We start from the raw sequence: 13,758 nt of genomic DNA on the forward strand, positions 1-13,758 counted from the left end.
TCAGATAAATTTTGTAGAAAGCTGGTATGACTCTCCCTGCATTTGTTTACCAAACAGAGTAACCTAAATAGCTGTTTTTCCTTACTGATGACTTTTTAGTGTGTTCCAGTGCCTTCTCAACTTTCATTCCTCCTTCCCCTCCCTTTTTGTGTGGAGGGATGCTATTCAGTTTCCATCATTCCAGATTTATAGATTGAAGTCCCAGAAAGAAGTTTATTGCATGCAGATGCACTTGCGCTGTGTGTCTATATTTTGTGTGTGTGTGTGTCTCTGTCCACTAATCTGGGACTATCCCACCCAGATAATAATTTTTAGTGGCACTAATACAAAGTTAAATTCCCCTCTATATTTCTGCAAGTTGGGGGTTAATTGTTCCTTGCTGTTGAGCTTGTTGGATTGCTATAGACTGGGAGAAAACTGCTTTATAAGCCAACTAATTGTTACAGCAAATGGTGCCAACACTACTACATCTTAAAATTGGAAGATAAGAGAAGGTCGATGTGGGAATGAAATTCTCTCTCTTCCTCCACTTGTGCACTCTCTTGTATCATTTTTACTTTTGCATAGTGCTATTTCATTTTTACCCCTAGTTTTAATTTTCCTGGACAAAAATCCTACACACAAGTTAGTTAAGAGAGAACATTAACATGACTTGATGTTAATTAACATGACTTGATAACTTTAAGTATCTGATTTATTTAAGTTAGCCGTCTCCTTTGTGATTTCATGAGTGATACCATAAAGGTTTTATGTAATTAATTTTAAAAGTCTTCTTTTTAAGAAGATCAATACAATTGAAGTTAATGACACTCTAATGCTTTCTTTAACATTTCATTCTGAGAATTTCAAAGTTGCCAGGGCAGGTGGGCAGAAACCATGTGACTAAGTTTTTAATTTGGACAGCTTTCAAAGATACCTCCCCTACTCGTATTTTTAATAAAGGTATGTACCAGGAATCATTTATCTATTGTAAGCATGATATGGGTCAGACATATATTATCTTTCATGCAGAAATTATACAGCCCTGCTGTCTAGTACCAAACACTTGATTTTCATGCTTGATGTTTTAAAGATGTTCGCATCCTCCCTGTACAGCTTTAATGTAAGCTTTTCTTAAGGTAGCAAACTATTGGTGCTTCTAAATTGAAATGCGTTTCATTTTGCTGTACTGCAGTGCAAATTAGGTGTGCTATTTTGGAGGGCCTTGCTAATGTCTACTGATGGGAAGACCCTCAATATTGTCAATTAGTGAGTGAGTGTAACACACAATATAAAGCAAGACTAATGCATCCTAAAGCATACTTAATTACATTATTTTCACAACTAAAATTAAATTTTAATTGTATTACTAATTTATAATTTATTACTAATTTGCCAGAAGCTGGGAATGAACGACAGGGCATGGATCACTTGATGATTACCCGTTCTGTTCATTCCCTCTGAGGCACTGGCCACTATCGGAAGACAGGATACTGGGCTAGATGGACCTTTGGTCTGACCCGGTAGGGCCATTCTTATGTTCTATAGTATACTAGTAAGTGTATTAAAGGTCTTGTCTTGTAATTTATGTATGTGACTGTGTAATGTGAGAGGTTCAATTGCTTTTTACCATTAAATCTTCAAGATGAACTGCCAGCTTTTGTAGGTGTAGCTTAATGTAGTTTTGCTCCTTCCAGGCCCCCTCTATCTTTCTGTTGTGATCTTTATCTGAAGAGTTACTTACTGGTAAGTTTAGGGCCAACTTTGAATTCTGCCAGTATATGTTCAGCTATACGTCATAAACAGTTGTACAACCGTTTTACATTTTAAGAAATAAAAAACTAGCCTCTTCCTTCTCCTAGTGGTGACTTTTACATTGCAGTTCGCTGGCTTACTCTGTCTGGGACTTGTCTACTCTGAAAGCTTAGAATCTAACATAATGGCACGTTACAGGGTTTGAGAAATTGGACCAAATTCATAATTTTTTTTGTAATGGCGTTAAACCAAAGATGAATTTGACATGAAAGTCTTCTGATGTCATTACATGTCAACACTAGAAGCGTCCTAGCAGTTCAGTCCATGTGCCCCTGGACTGATACTAATGATAAATGCTGTGCTTCCCTTCTTCTTTTCTTGTCTCTGTGTTGGCATTCTCTTGTTTTTTTTTTTATTATGTTGTCTTTTATATTAAAATCCAGCAGTCTAGTCTGCATGGGTGGGCCATGTACTAAGTAGGTTCTGATTTATTTATTTATTTTGCCAGGAGGAAACCAAACATTACTCATAAGCACTTAATGGTAGGAGCTGTATCTTCATGTGTCTGTGCAGTACCTAGCCTAATAAGGCTTCAATCAAGATTGGGATCTCTAGAGATTTTACAGGTTCTTAGTTAAAAAGACACTGAAAGAGTAATAGTTTGAATGTCGTTTCAGTTTTTAAGCATGAACTTTTTATTCCATTTAATTTCAGTGTAAGGTGACCATAATTTTTTAAGACTTGAAAACCAGGACACACTGCTGCTTCGTCCCTGGCCTCTTCCCTTTACTGTATCTGGCCTGAGTACTTGCTTATGCTCACACCCTTCCATTCAAAATAAAACTAAATAATTACATACTTATTAAATACAAGATATACAAACCTAAATGTTTATTTTAACCCTCATCTCTTAAAACCATGACAACCTTATACCATCTTTGGATACCCCTTTCCCACTTAGGGTACCTACTGGTTTACACCCCGCTCCCCCCCCCGAATTGTTCATAATATTAACTTTGCAAACTAATTGAAACTTCTTCTGTTGTCTTCAGTACAGAAACACTGTTTCCCAATTTAAGCAAATGTACAGGGGCAGCACTAACCAGTTGATGCTCCAATGTGACATACTTAAATTGTTTCAATCTTTTTTGTGTGGTTTCCATTCAGAACATCAGTTGATTTTTGTGATGCACTTGTGTCCCTGTGGGTTTTGTTAAGCTCTGGGCCATACTAGTGATGTCACAGCTTGCATAATAATAAGTATAGATCAAAAGGAAAATGTTGACAGAGACTTAAAGGGGAAAGATCAAAGAAAATAAGGCAAATAAATCATTACTTTGGATATGTATGGTATAAACCAGGGATCAGCAACCTTTGGCACACGGTCTGTCAGAGATATGCGCTGATGGGCAGGGATGGTTTGTTTACCTGCAGTTTCCGCAGGTTCAGCCTATCACGGCTCCCACTGGCCGTGGTTCACTGTTTCAGGCCAATGGGGGCTGCGGGAAGCAGAATGGGACGAGGGATGTGCTGGCTGCCACTTCCCGCATCCCCATTGGCCTGGAACGGCAAACCGCAGCCAGTGGGAGCTGCAATCAGCTGAACCTGCGGACGCTGCAGGTAAACAAGCATACCAATTGCTAAGAGATGCTAAAATTACCCACTCCTGTTTTGACCTGACATACTTAACAATGATCTGTGAGCTCTTCCTGCTGCTGTGCAGCAAGCATATCCCTGCTCACATCATTCATCTGTGATCATGCTGTTGCCCAGAGACGTGTTGCATCTAAAAAGCTATGCAGTCTCCTTCCTGCTCATTTGACCTCTCCATGGCTGTGAGTGACAGGGTTTCAGTTAATCACTGGCATGATGAGCACACAACTTGTACATTTTGTCAGATGCTGCTGTTCAAAACCATTGATAGCTCAGCTGTTAAGGTTTTGCTCCCTGTCACAACCAGTCGTCTCACTTTCAGTGGGGCAGACCAGTTGTGCTCCCTTATTCAGCAGGCCTGGCCAGTTTACTTCTCTCCAGAATGTGAATTGTTGCATCATAAGGGAATGAGACCGTTTAATGCAAACGAAACTGGGGGAACATGGGTTAAGAGCATAATTGTGGCACAGTTAGTTACCAGGCAAGGCTATGATGCTGGGACAGGAACTAATATAATTTGGAAACATCAATGGGGTTTGTTTTAAAGTTCTTCCTTTTATCAAATCCACTTCCTGACTCTGCTTTTACAAGTTCAAATTGATAGACAAGCAAGCACCCCCTAGTTATCCAGACTGCTGGCGAGAGTTGGGGGAGCTGGTATGCAGAGGGGATATGGAGGAAAGATCAGCTTTTTGGTTCCAAGCATATCAGGAACACTGCCTCAGTCCCTATTGTGTGTTCATATTCCTCTTCCACTTCCTGGGTGACCCCATTTTCAGTGCATGCACAGCTCTGTACCTTAGGGGCTATTGCAGCAACTAGTCAGCAAAAGAGAGTTTCTTCCCATTTTCTAGGTATGAAATTGTGAAAGGGCTGCGGTGGCTTTTTTAGCTTAGCCTCCTTCTTCGAGTAGTGTCCCTGTGGTGCTCCACTGTAGGTGTATCTGCCCCTTTGCCTCTAAATGGAGATTTTAGGTAGCAGTGTCCGTTCAGCCTGCACATGCGCGCTCCCTCCCTCGTGGTCTGCTTCAAGGCTATCTAGCTCTGTGCAGGCGACCCCGACCCCCACCCCCATCTTTGATCTCGAACAGTGAGGTGACAGACGTGTTGCTGCACAGCCAAAAGTTGATCACTCAGTGTACTTAACTACAAAAATGGAAATGATTCCAAGTTTGGTGTAATTCTAAGCAACCAGACCCAACCTTCTCTTTTCTCCCTCTGATTTTAGACTACATTTTAGACCTCAAGAGGTCAAAACTGTCGCTCAGCTCCCTTAATCTTGCGGCCATAATGGCTTTCCACCATCATGTAGACAGAAACTTGGTGTTCGCTCATCCACTGATGTGTGGATTCCTTAAGGGCATTGGGAATCTCTTCCCGCATGTGATACCACCCCTCCAACCTGGGATCTTAACCTAGTTCTCAGAGCTTTGACTAGATCTCCCTTTGAGCCCAGGGCAACTTGCTCTCTTACATCTGTCTATGAAGACAGCATTTCTAATTGCAATCACTTTAGCTAGGTGCATAGGAAAAATAGCAGCTCTAATGGCCCACCTACCATACACAATCTTTTCTAAAGACAAAGTAACTCTGAGGCCGCATACTAACTTTCTACATAAAGTTGCCTCCACTTTCCATATGAATCAACAGATCCATCTACCTGGTTTTCCCCCAAACCACATTGTGACAACAGGGAGGAGATTATGCATATGCTAGATGTTAGAAGAGTACTAACCTGCTTAGGCAGGATTAAGGGATTCAGGAAGTCTTCTAAACTCTTCCTTTAGTTTGCAGAAAGATTAAAGGCTCCGCAATAGCCTCTCAAAGACTATCCAAATGGGTCACTGATATCAAAGGTGAAACCTGGTCTCTCTTTCTGAAATTCATACGCTCTCCATGAGGTCAATTTCTGCCTTCCTTAAAGATGTCCCTATCTTGGAAATCTGCAGAGCAGTGACTGGGGCATCTGTCCACGCTTTCGCAGAATATTGTGCAATCACTGGAGATTCGGACTCCCACGCCATCTTTGGCTCCACAGTACTCTGTAGTAGCAGACTCCACTCTGAAGCCCCATCCTTCTATGTGGGATACTGCTGTAAAGTCACCTACAGTGAAGCACTTGCAGGGACACTACTCAAAGAAGAAGTTATTCACCTTGTGCAGTAACAATGGTTCTTTGAGATGTGTCCCCTTATGGGTGCTCCACAACCTGCCCTCTACTTTGGAGTTCTCCATAAGGGGCTCAGCAGTAGAGAAGGAACTAAGGGGCATTTGCCAGTGCAGTGCTAGATAGCCTCGAGGCAGAACACAAGGGAGGGAGAGCGCATGTCCAGGCTGAACGGACACTGCTACTTAAAATCTTCAATTAGAAGCGCGGGGCAAAGATATGCCTACAGTGGAGCACCCATAGGGAGACAATGAGTTCCTTCCTCTTATTCCTCAAAGCTGTGTGATTGAAACTCTAGGTGGGTGGGTGATGGTTGAATCTTCCCAGAGGTCCCATACTTTGCATTCACTCAAAACACTACTAGTGAATGAGCTAATTTTTCTGCCTATATATTATTAAGGGTTCTTTTAAGAATATGAAGCCAATTTTAGTACTAAAGCATTCTCTGGTATCTGTGGTAAATGCACTTATTGAATATAACAAAGTATTTTGCTGACTTAGATATACTGTACAGTGCAGATACTGCACCATAAATAGTTAGTTAGTTTAGCAATTTCATTAAAAGTCGTGAGTGCTTTATGAAGCAAATGTAATGTGAGAGAGTCAACAAACTGAGCGGTCATTTTTTGTTACTTATGTTTCCAGTTAACTGTTCCAAAACCCTTAGTGGAGTCAGACAAGGCCAAGTGTCGGATTTAACAATAGTGATCATTTTTAAACTGGCTTTTGCATATGTAAACATAACTCCAAGTGCTGCTTTATACTCTAAATCTTTCAAATAAAAAAAAAAGTGTCTCCTTACAGTAGAACCCGTACATATACAGAACTATAAGAGTAGTCCAGGATGGAGAACACAAGCAAATTACCAATGGACCAAGTTTTGACTAGTGAAGTTGGGTGCCTCAGTTTTTGGATACTCAGCCTGACATATTAAAGAAGCATGAGTTTCTGTGAGTGGGTGGGTGGATCCCCAGCTCTTAAAAAAATCAGACCCCTTTAAGGTGTCTCAGATTGAGCACCCAAAAATTTGAGAAGTCCTAAATCACTAGTCACTTTTGAAAATACTGGCCTGAGTTCTCAACTGTATTATGCCAATTAAATGTCAGGAGAAAAGATTAACATACTGATAAGTGGATTGCTTTATTAAGTACTCTACAATAGTGGCATAATCCAAAAATAATGAAATTCAAGAAATGATGGATGTTGTGGCATGTATAGATCCTGAAGTCATCCACTGCCACAGTTTTCAGCTTTTATTTTGAACAGAACTTGTGACTTCCTCATTACATGGTCAGTAAAATCAAAAAGGATCAGTTTATCATGCTTACTAGCATCAGAAGTTTCATGTGGCAGGCACCCACTGTGGCATGTTTCTGACAGTGTATTGTGGCATTCATTTAGTATTGTGCAAAAGTGCAATGTTTCAGAGTACATCTAGCATATCTTTTCAGGTTCTAGTTTTACCAGTCTTACTCCTGTGAGGTTCTCTTTCACCTTGAATGACCGGTAGAAACAATCAAATTTTTAATGTCTTCAATCATTGGGACCTCTCGGCTACTCTGCTTTAGCAAGTAGAAGTTGTAAAGCATGGTTAATGTACAATATTTGCCAGCTTAAAAGTTTCAATGGAATTTCACAAAAAATAATACAGTTCTCCACAACAGTTTCTATATGTTTAAACTGCTCCATAGAGGTACTTCATGTGGGTCAGATGGCATAAAGGAGTGTTCTCAAGGAAGCTGAATAGGGGAACTCCCTAACGCCCCCAGGATAAGAAAAGGTGGGAACCTAATTGCCAGAAGTAAGGGAGTGATATTGCTGCTTTCTATATGGTTATTTCTGGAACCTAAGTTGTTGTTGCAAGATTGTTTTAGGCTATGTATACACTACAGCTTATATCAGTATAATTAAGTCAATGGGAGAGCTTTCTCCCATTGTCTTAAGTCTGGTCTACACTGGGGCGGTGGGGGGTGGGGAGGGAATGATCCAAGTTACGCAACTTCAGCTATGTGAATAACGTAGCTGAATTCGACGTACTTAGATCTACTCACTGCAGTGAGTCGACTGCTGACGCTCCTCCGTCGACTCCACCTGCGCCTCTCGCTCCGGTGGAGTACCGGAGTCGACGGGAGAGTGCTCGGCGGTGGATTTATCGCGTCTTCACTAGACACGATAAATTGACCCCTGCTGGATCGATTGCTGCGCGTCGATCCTGAGGGTAATGTAGACAAGTCCTTAGTGTCTTCACTAGCAGTGCTACAACAGTGCAGCTGCATCAGTGCAGCTGTGCTGCTAAGCTCTATATTGAAGCCATAGGGCCTACAAGACAGTCTAAAACAGTGGTTCCCAAACTGGGGTTCGTGAACCCCTGGGGGTTCGCGAAATGTTACAGGGGGTTCTCAGGAAAAAATTCCCTAATGGCGGACAGAACTGTCCCTAGGGATCTTGGGCAGCACAGGGCCAGCAGCCCAGAGCCCCTGGACTTCCAAGAGCTAAGCATCTCAAAGCAAGCCTATCTATCACACTGAGGAGATTTAAACTTCAAGACTCCTTATAAGAAATGGAAAGGGAGGTGAATATTTTTTGATATTTTTAAAATTAAATAGGCAGCTAGTATTGTTTTTTAAATTATTATGAAGAACAAGTTTAAGCTTTGTTGTAACGTGTGTTGTTTGCCTGGACTGCTCAAGACCTGAAAGATTGTGTAGGAGGAACTCTTTGAGTTGGCTTCTTAAATACCTTCATGCTGTTTCACATCTGATACTCCTTGATGAAACATAGGAGCCTTGTCTTATAACAGGCTTATTCAAAGTGATACAGGCTATGAAAGTGAGATCTTGGAAGAGTGTTGCCATTTTCATAATATAATAAAAAAAACTGTAATGATTAATAATAATAATGAATAGTGTGTAATAAAGTGTCTCATAAAAACAAATTTTATATTACTAAGATCACGGCTTTTATAATTTATATTCAGGTAAAGGAGAAAATCCCTGGAAATATTCATTTTTTAGGAGGGGGTTCACGAGACTTGACATTTTAGCGAAAGGGGTTCAAAGGTTCTTAAAGTTTGGGAACCACTGGTCTAAAATGAAGGCTGCCTGGACTAGAAGAATGTCGTGTGAAAACTTGATAACGAGAGTAATCAGTTAAGGTGGGCTATAGAATAGTTATAGTTAGTATGGCAACACCCGTTTTTTCATGTCCTGTGTGTGTGTGTATATATATCTTCCTACTGTATTTTCCACTGCATGCATCCGATGAAGTGGGTTTTAGCCCACGAAAGCTTATGCTCAAATACATTTGTTAGTCTCTAAGGTGCCACAAGTACTCCTCGTTCTTTTTGCTGACAACAAGAGAGTAAATCATAAATTAGTTTCAACAGAGGAATACGTTGGAAATCATATTTCTGAAGAGACAGCAAGCGAGTTACAGGCCTCTAAGACACAGGATGCAAAAGAGTTCTTGCTCAAGTTGCATTTCATGTATTTCAGACATGATGAAGAGAGGGATGTGACGCTTCGGTTTGAGAATTCTCTTCCTTCCAGTTCTTAAGATAGTTGCAGGATGTTTGCCTTGAACTTGGTGGGACACCATCTACTGTAAATGAGACAGCTATGGAATTCAAAGGAAGTGTAAACCTGTGTCTTCATGAAAATGATTTGGATCTTTGAGGGCCCAAGGAGATCTGATATATGAAGTAGCAAGCTGGTTGATTAATTTTAACATCTTGATTGTTTGTTGCTAGTGATCTTGACAGGGTCGTGTATAAATACGGACTATTTATTCCTTGCCTTCACTTGCTTTTGGATGTGTGGTACCTTCTCACATTATTGTGCTTTTCTTCTCCCCCATCTCTCCCTCCCTCCCCCCTCCCCCCCCCCCCGACTTGTCAGGCAGGTGATTTATGAAGTGACATGTTTAGTCCTAGTAACTGAACACAATGGCTCCATGGTAGATTTAAGACTTAGTTGATTTGAAGGTGTATGATATGATTTTTCAAAGGCAGAGTACGGCAGCATTTTAATCATGCTATAATGCAAGGAAATGCACAAATGGAGAAAGTATAAAAACTTCTTAAAATTAGAAATGGGTTCCTTATATGCTTAACTGATCACTTACTTTCAATACACAACATCAGATATTAGAACATTCTTCTGAAATATTTTCTATTCACAGTTGCACAAAAATAATTGCCCCTTTACTTATTAACATATACACCTTCCAAAGCTAACAATTTTTTCCCTTTCTCTGTTGCCTAGAAATATTTTAACTAAATTAGTAGATCCAAACACCTATTTTCTACTGATTTTGAGACAAAGATGTTAATATTTCCAAATGATGAATTTGGTATTCATCAAATTTTGTTTAAACTCACTGCAAAAAGTAATTATAGGTAGCCTAACCTGTATTTCTTAAATCCTTGTTCTTAAGGACTTGAAGCAAAAATGTTTCCTGTTCGGTTGGGGCCTGATCCACCTCCCCATGAAGCCCTTCCATTGTCTTCAGTGAGAGGTGTTCATGATAATCTCTGATTTATATTGGCTAGTCAGTAATGCATCCTCTTGTCACATGAGCTGTGAGATATAACTTGAATATGAGATATCTTAAAAAATGAGTTGTCCTCTAAATTTCAGGTATGGATAGCTTAATTTTTAGGTGTGATTTTTATGTTACAGCATTACTTGTCTGTGTATGTTTTGTGGTTTTGCCTTTTCAACTTCATAAGAAATTAATCAAAAAATTGTTAAAGGAAAATCCCAATGATTAGTTATGTTTTTATCCATTTTCCATTATACGGTAAAATACTGATAAATATTACAGAATGTATATCTGAGACTAGTTAATTGAATAATTGTGTGTGAGGCAGAATCTCAATAAGAACAGAATTTTTAAACCTGATTTTAAAACCGTATACTTTCAATATTTCAAGTCAGTGAATAGAGATACTGATCTCTCTTTTAGTCGAGAACACCCCTAACATCTGTGATAAATAATTCCTAGTTAGGGATTCAATTTGATAAAAATATGACTGAAAGAATCAGTGGTCAACTCCTTCAACTTTTGTGTGCAGACATGTTTTTTAAAGCAGACCCTTTATTGAAGCAAACATGACTTCAAAAACTTTAAATGTTTAACTCTTTCACATTAGATAGTATGGAAATAATGGCTTTCATTTTGTGTTCAAATGGAAATCTTTTTCCTGGTTAATGTCTCTCTGCAAATACTTTATCTTTAAAACTGGAAGAAATCATTTGATTTCAGACAGTGTGATTTTTGTGATGAGGTGATGTAAGAGCCTCATACTTTCCATCTTAATGTCAAGCAATAATACTTCATTGTAAATACAGCCCCTCTAGTGTCATTGTTGAACTATAAAATGAGCTGTGAAATTTGTTGTTTCCAGATGAGCTTGAAACAATGAGAACTTATGCACTTCCTTAGTGAGTGTCTTGGAAAATAAATTACACTGCCACTGGGTAAAAAGGATATTTCAAATGTATTTGAGCAGTTTAGAACCTAAAATTTCATGCACATGAGTTTATAAGACAACTTATCTGTACCATACATTCTAGACACGATTAATAACTGCTTCTTGGAGCAGTCAATCCTGGAACCCACAAAGGAAGAAGCAATTATTGATTTACTCCTAAGTGGAGCACAGGATCTGGTCCCAGAGGTGAATAGAAGCTGAATCACGCAGTAATAGTGACGATAATAATTAAATTTAACATCCGTGTGTGTGTGAGAGAGAGAGTGTGGAGATACCCAAGAAGCTCACCACAATAGCATTTAATGTCAGAAAAGGGAACTATACAAAAATGGGGGAGCTAGTTAAACAGAAATTAAAAGGTACAGTCCCAAAAGTGAAATGCCTACAAGCTGTATGGAAACTTTTTAGAAACACCATAATAGAGTCTCAAATTAAATGTACACCCCAAATTAAAAAAAAATGTAGTAAGAGGACCAAAATAGTGCCACCATGGCTAAACAACAAAGTAAAAGAAGTGGTTAGAGATGAAAAGGCATCCTTTAAAAATTGGAAGATCAATCCTACTGAGGAAAATAGAAAGGAGCATAAACTCTGGCAAGTCATGTGTAAAAGTAAAATTAGGTAGGCCAAAAAAGAATTTGAAGAGCAATTAGCCCAAGACTCAAAAACTAACAGCAAAAAATTTTTTAAATACATCAGAAGCAGGAAGCCTGCCAAACAATGAGTGGGGCCACCGTTAATGGTCAAGGTGCTAAAGGAGCACTCAAGGAGGACAAGGCTGTTGCAGAGAAGCTAAATGAATTATTTGCATCCCTCTTCACTGCAGAGGATGAGAAGGAGGTTCCCACACCTGAGCCATTCTTTTTAGGTGACAAATCTGAGGAATTGTCTCAGGTGAGGTGTAAATAGAGGAGGGTTAGGAACAAACTGATAAACTCAACAGAAATAAGTCACCGGGGCCAGATGGGATTCACCCAAGAGTTCTGAAGGAACTCAAATATGAAATTGGAGAGCTACTAACTGTGGTATGTATCCTCACTTAAATCAGCTTCTGCACCAGATGACTGAGGATAGCTAATGTGACACCAATTTTTAGAAAACACTCCCGAGTCAATTGTGGCAACTACAGGCCTATAAGCCTGACTTTAGTACCAGTCAAACTGATTGAAACTATAGTAAAGAACAGAATTATCAGACAAATGTATGAACATGATTTGTTGGGAAAGAATCAACATGGCTTTTGTAAAAGGCAATCATGCCTCACCAATTTATTAGAATTCTTTGAGGGTATCAACAAGCCATGTCGACAAGGGTGATCCAGTGGATATAGGTGCTTCACCAAAGGCTGTTAAGCAAAGTAGGGAATCATGGGATAAGAGGGAAGGTTCTCTCATGGATCAGTAACTGATTAAAAGATAGAAAACAAAGGGTAGGAATAAATGGTCAGTTTTCAGGCACCAATTTTGTGATTTCCCTGGGGGTGCTGGACCCTTGCTCCGCTCCAGGCCCCGCTCCACCCCATTAAGCCCCCACTTCTTCTTGCCCTTGCTCCACCCCCACCCTGCCTCTTCCTGCCCCTGTTCCGCTCCCTCCCCCACCTCTTCCTGCCCCTGTTCGTCGCGCTCCCACCTAGCACCTTCTGCATGCCACTGAACAACTGATCACGGCTGCTGGGAGGGAGGAGGAGGAGCTGATCGGTGGGGTCTGCTAGTGGGTGGGAGGCGCTGGGGGTGGGGGAGGAGCAGATCCGCACATCTGCCAGTGGGTGTCTAGCAACCACTATTTTTTTTTCTGTGGGTGCTACAGCCCTGGAGCGTCCACGGAGTCTGTGCCTATGCCTCCAAGGATCTGTACTGGGACCAGTGCTGTTCAGCATATTCATAAATAATCAGGAAAAAGGTAAACAGTAAGGTGGCAAAATTTGCAGACAATACAAAATTACTCCAGATAGTTAAGTCCAAAGCAGAGTTACAAAGGGATTCACAAAACTGGGTAACTGGGCAACAAAATGGCAGATGAAATTCAATGTTGATAAATGCAAAGTAATGCACGTGGCAAACATAATCCCAACTATACATATAAAATGATGGAGTCTAAATTAGCTGATCTTGGAGTCGTGGATAATTCTCTGAAAACATCCACTCAATATGCATTTGTTAGCTTTTTTGATTACCATGTTAGGAACCATTAGGAAAGGGATAGATAATAAGCAGGAAACCTAGAAATCTGTTTTTCACAGGAAAACACAGAATTTGTGTTTTTACAGAGACTCTTTAGTTTATATTTTGTGAAAAAATAAAAACCTATATTAACTAACAACTAAATTTTACTAAAAGTACCAGTGTCTCTTATTCAGTATGCGCAACCTCCCCCTCTTGTGGTTGATTTTTGAATGCGCTTTAAATCTATGTACAGTGGAACCGCGTTTTATCTGATCCTCCATTATCTGGCTCTGACAATGGCAGGGCACAGGCGGCAGTTAGCAGTGGGTAGCCGGGGCTCCAGCAGCTAGTGGTTCAGTTAATACGGAGAGCCGGATAGTGGAGGCACAGATAAACAGAGTTTTCCTGTATATCAATAAAACATTGTGTTCAACTGATACCCATGTATTCGGTAGCTAGGGAAACTAATATTCAGCATTTCATTTTCATTATGGAAAAATGGATTTTTATTTGGGGGTGGAAAATCAGGATCCCTGATGAGAAGACAGA

At 40.1% G+C, this 13,758-nt stretch overlaps 1 protein-coding gene across 10 annotated transcripts in view; it reads left to right on the forward strand.

Moving 5' to 3' along the window:
- The window catches only part of LOC112103526 (TSC22 domain family protein 1), a 132,340-nt gene that overhangs the window by 59,268 nt on the left and 59,314 nt on the right, over positions 1 to 13,758 (forward strand). The window contains exon 1 of one of the 10 annotated variants that reach the window (XM_024195351.2): positions 10,132 to 10,190. The exons of the other annotated variants lie outside the window; for them this stretch is intronic. Within the exon in view, the coding sequence (XP_024051119.1) occupies positions 10,168 to 10,190 (23 nt within the window). The 5' untranslated portion in view covers positions 10,132 to 10,167. Of the gene's footprint in view, positions 1 to 10,131; positions 10,191 to 13,758 lie in introns of those variants that run through there. 10 annotated transcript variants of the gene reach the window in all.

Source organism: Terrapene carolina, unplaced genomic scaffold, assembly GCF_002925995.2.
Source record: "Terrapene carolina triunguis isolate 2854851 unplaced genomic scaffold, T_m_triunguis-2.0 Scaffold17, whole genome shotgun sequence".
In the NCBI taxonomy this organism is placed as follows: Eukaryota; Metazoa; Chordata; order Testudines; family Emydidae; genus Terrapene; species Terrapene triunguis.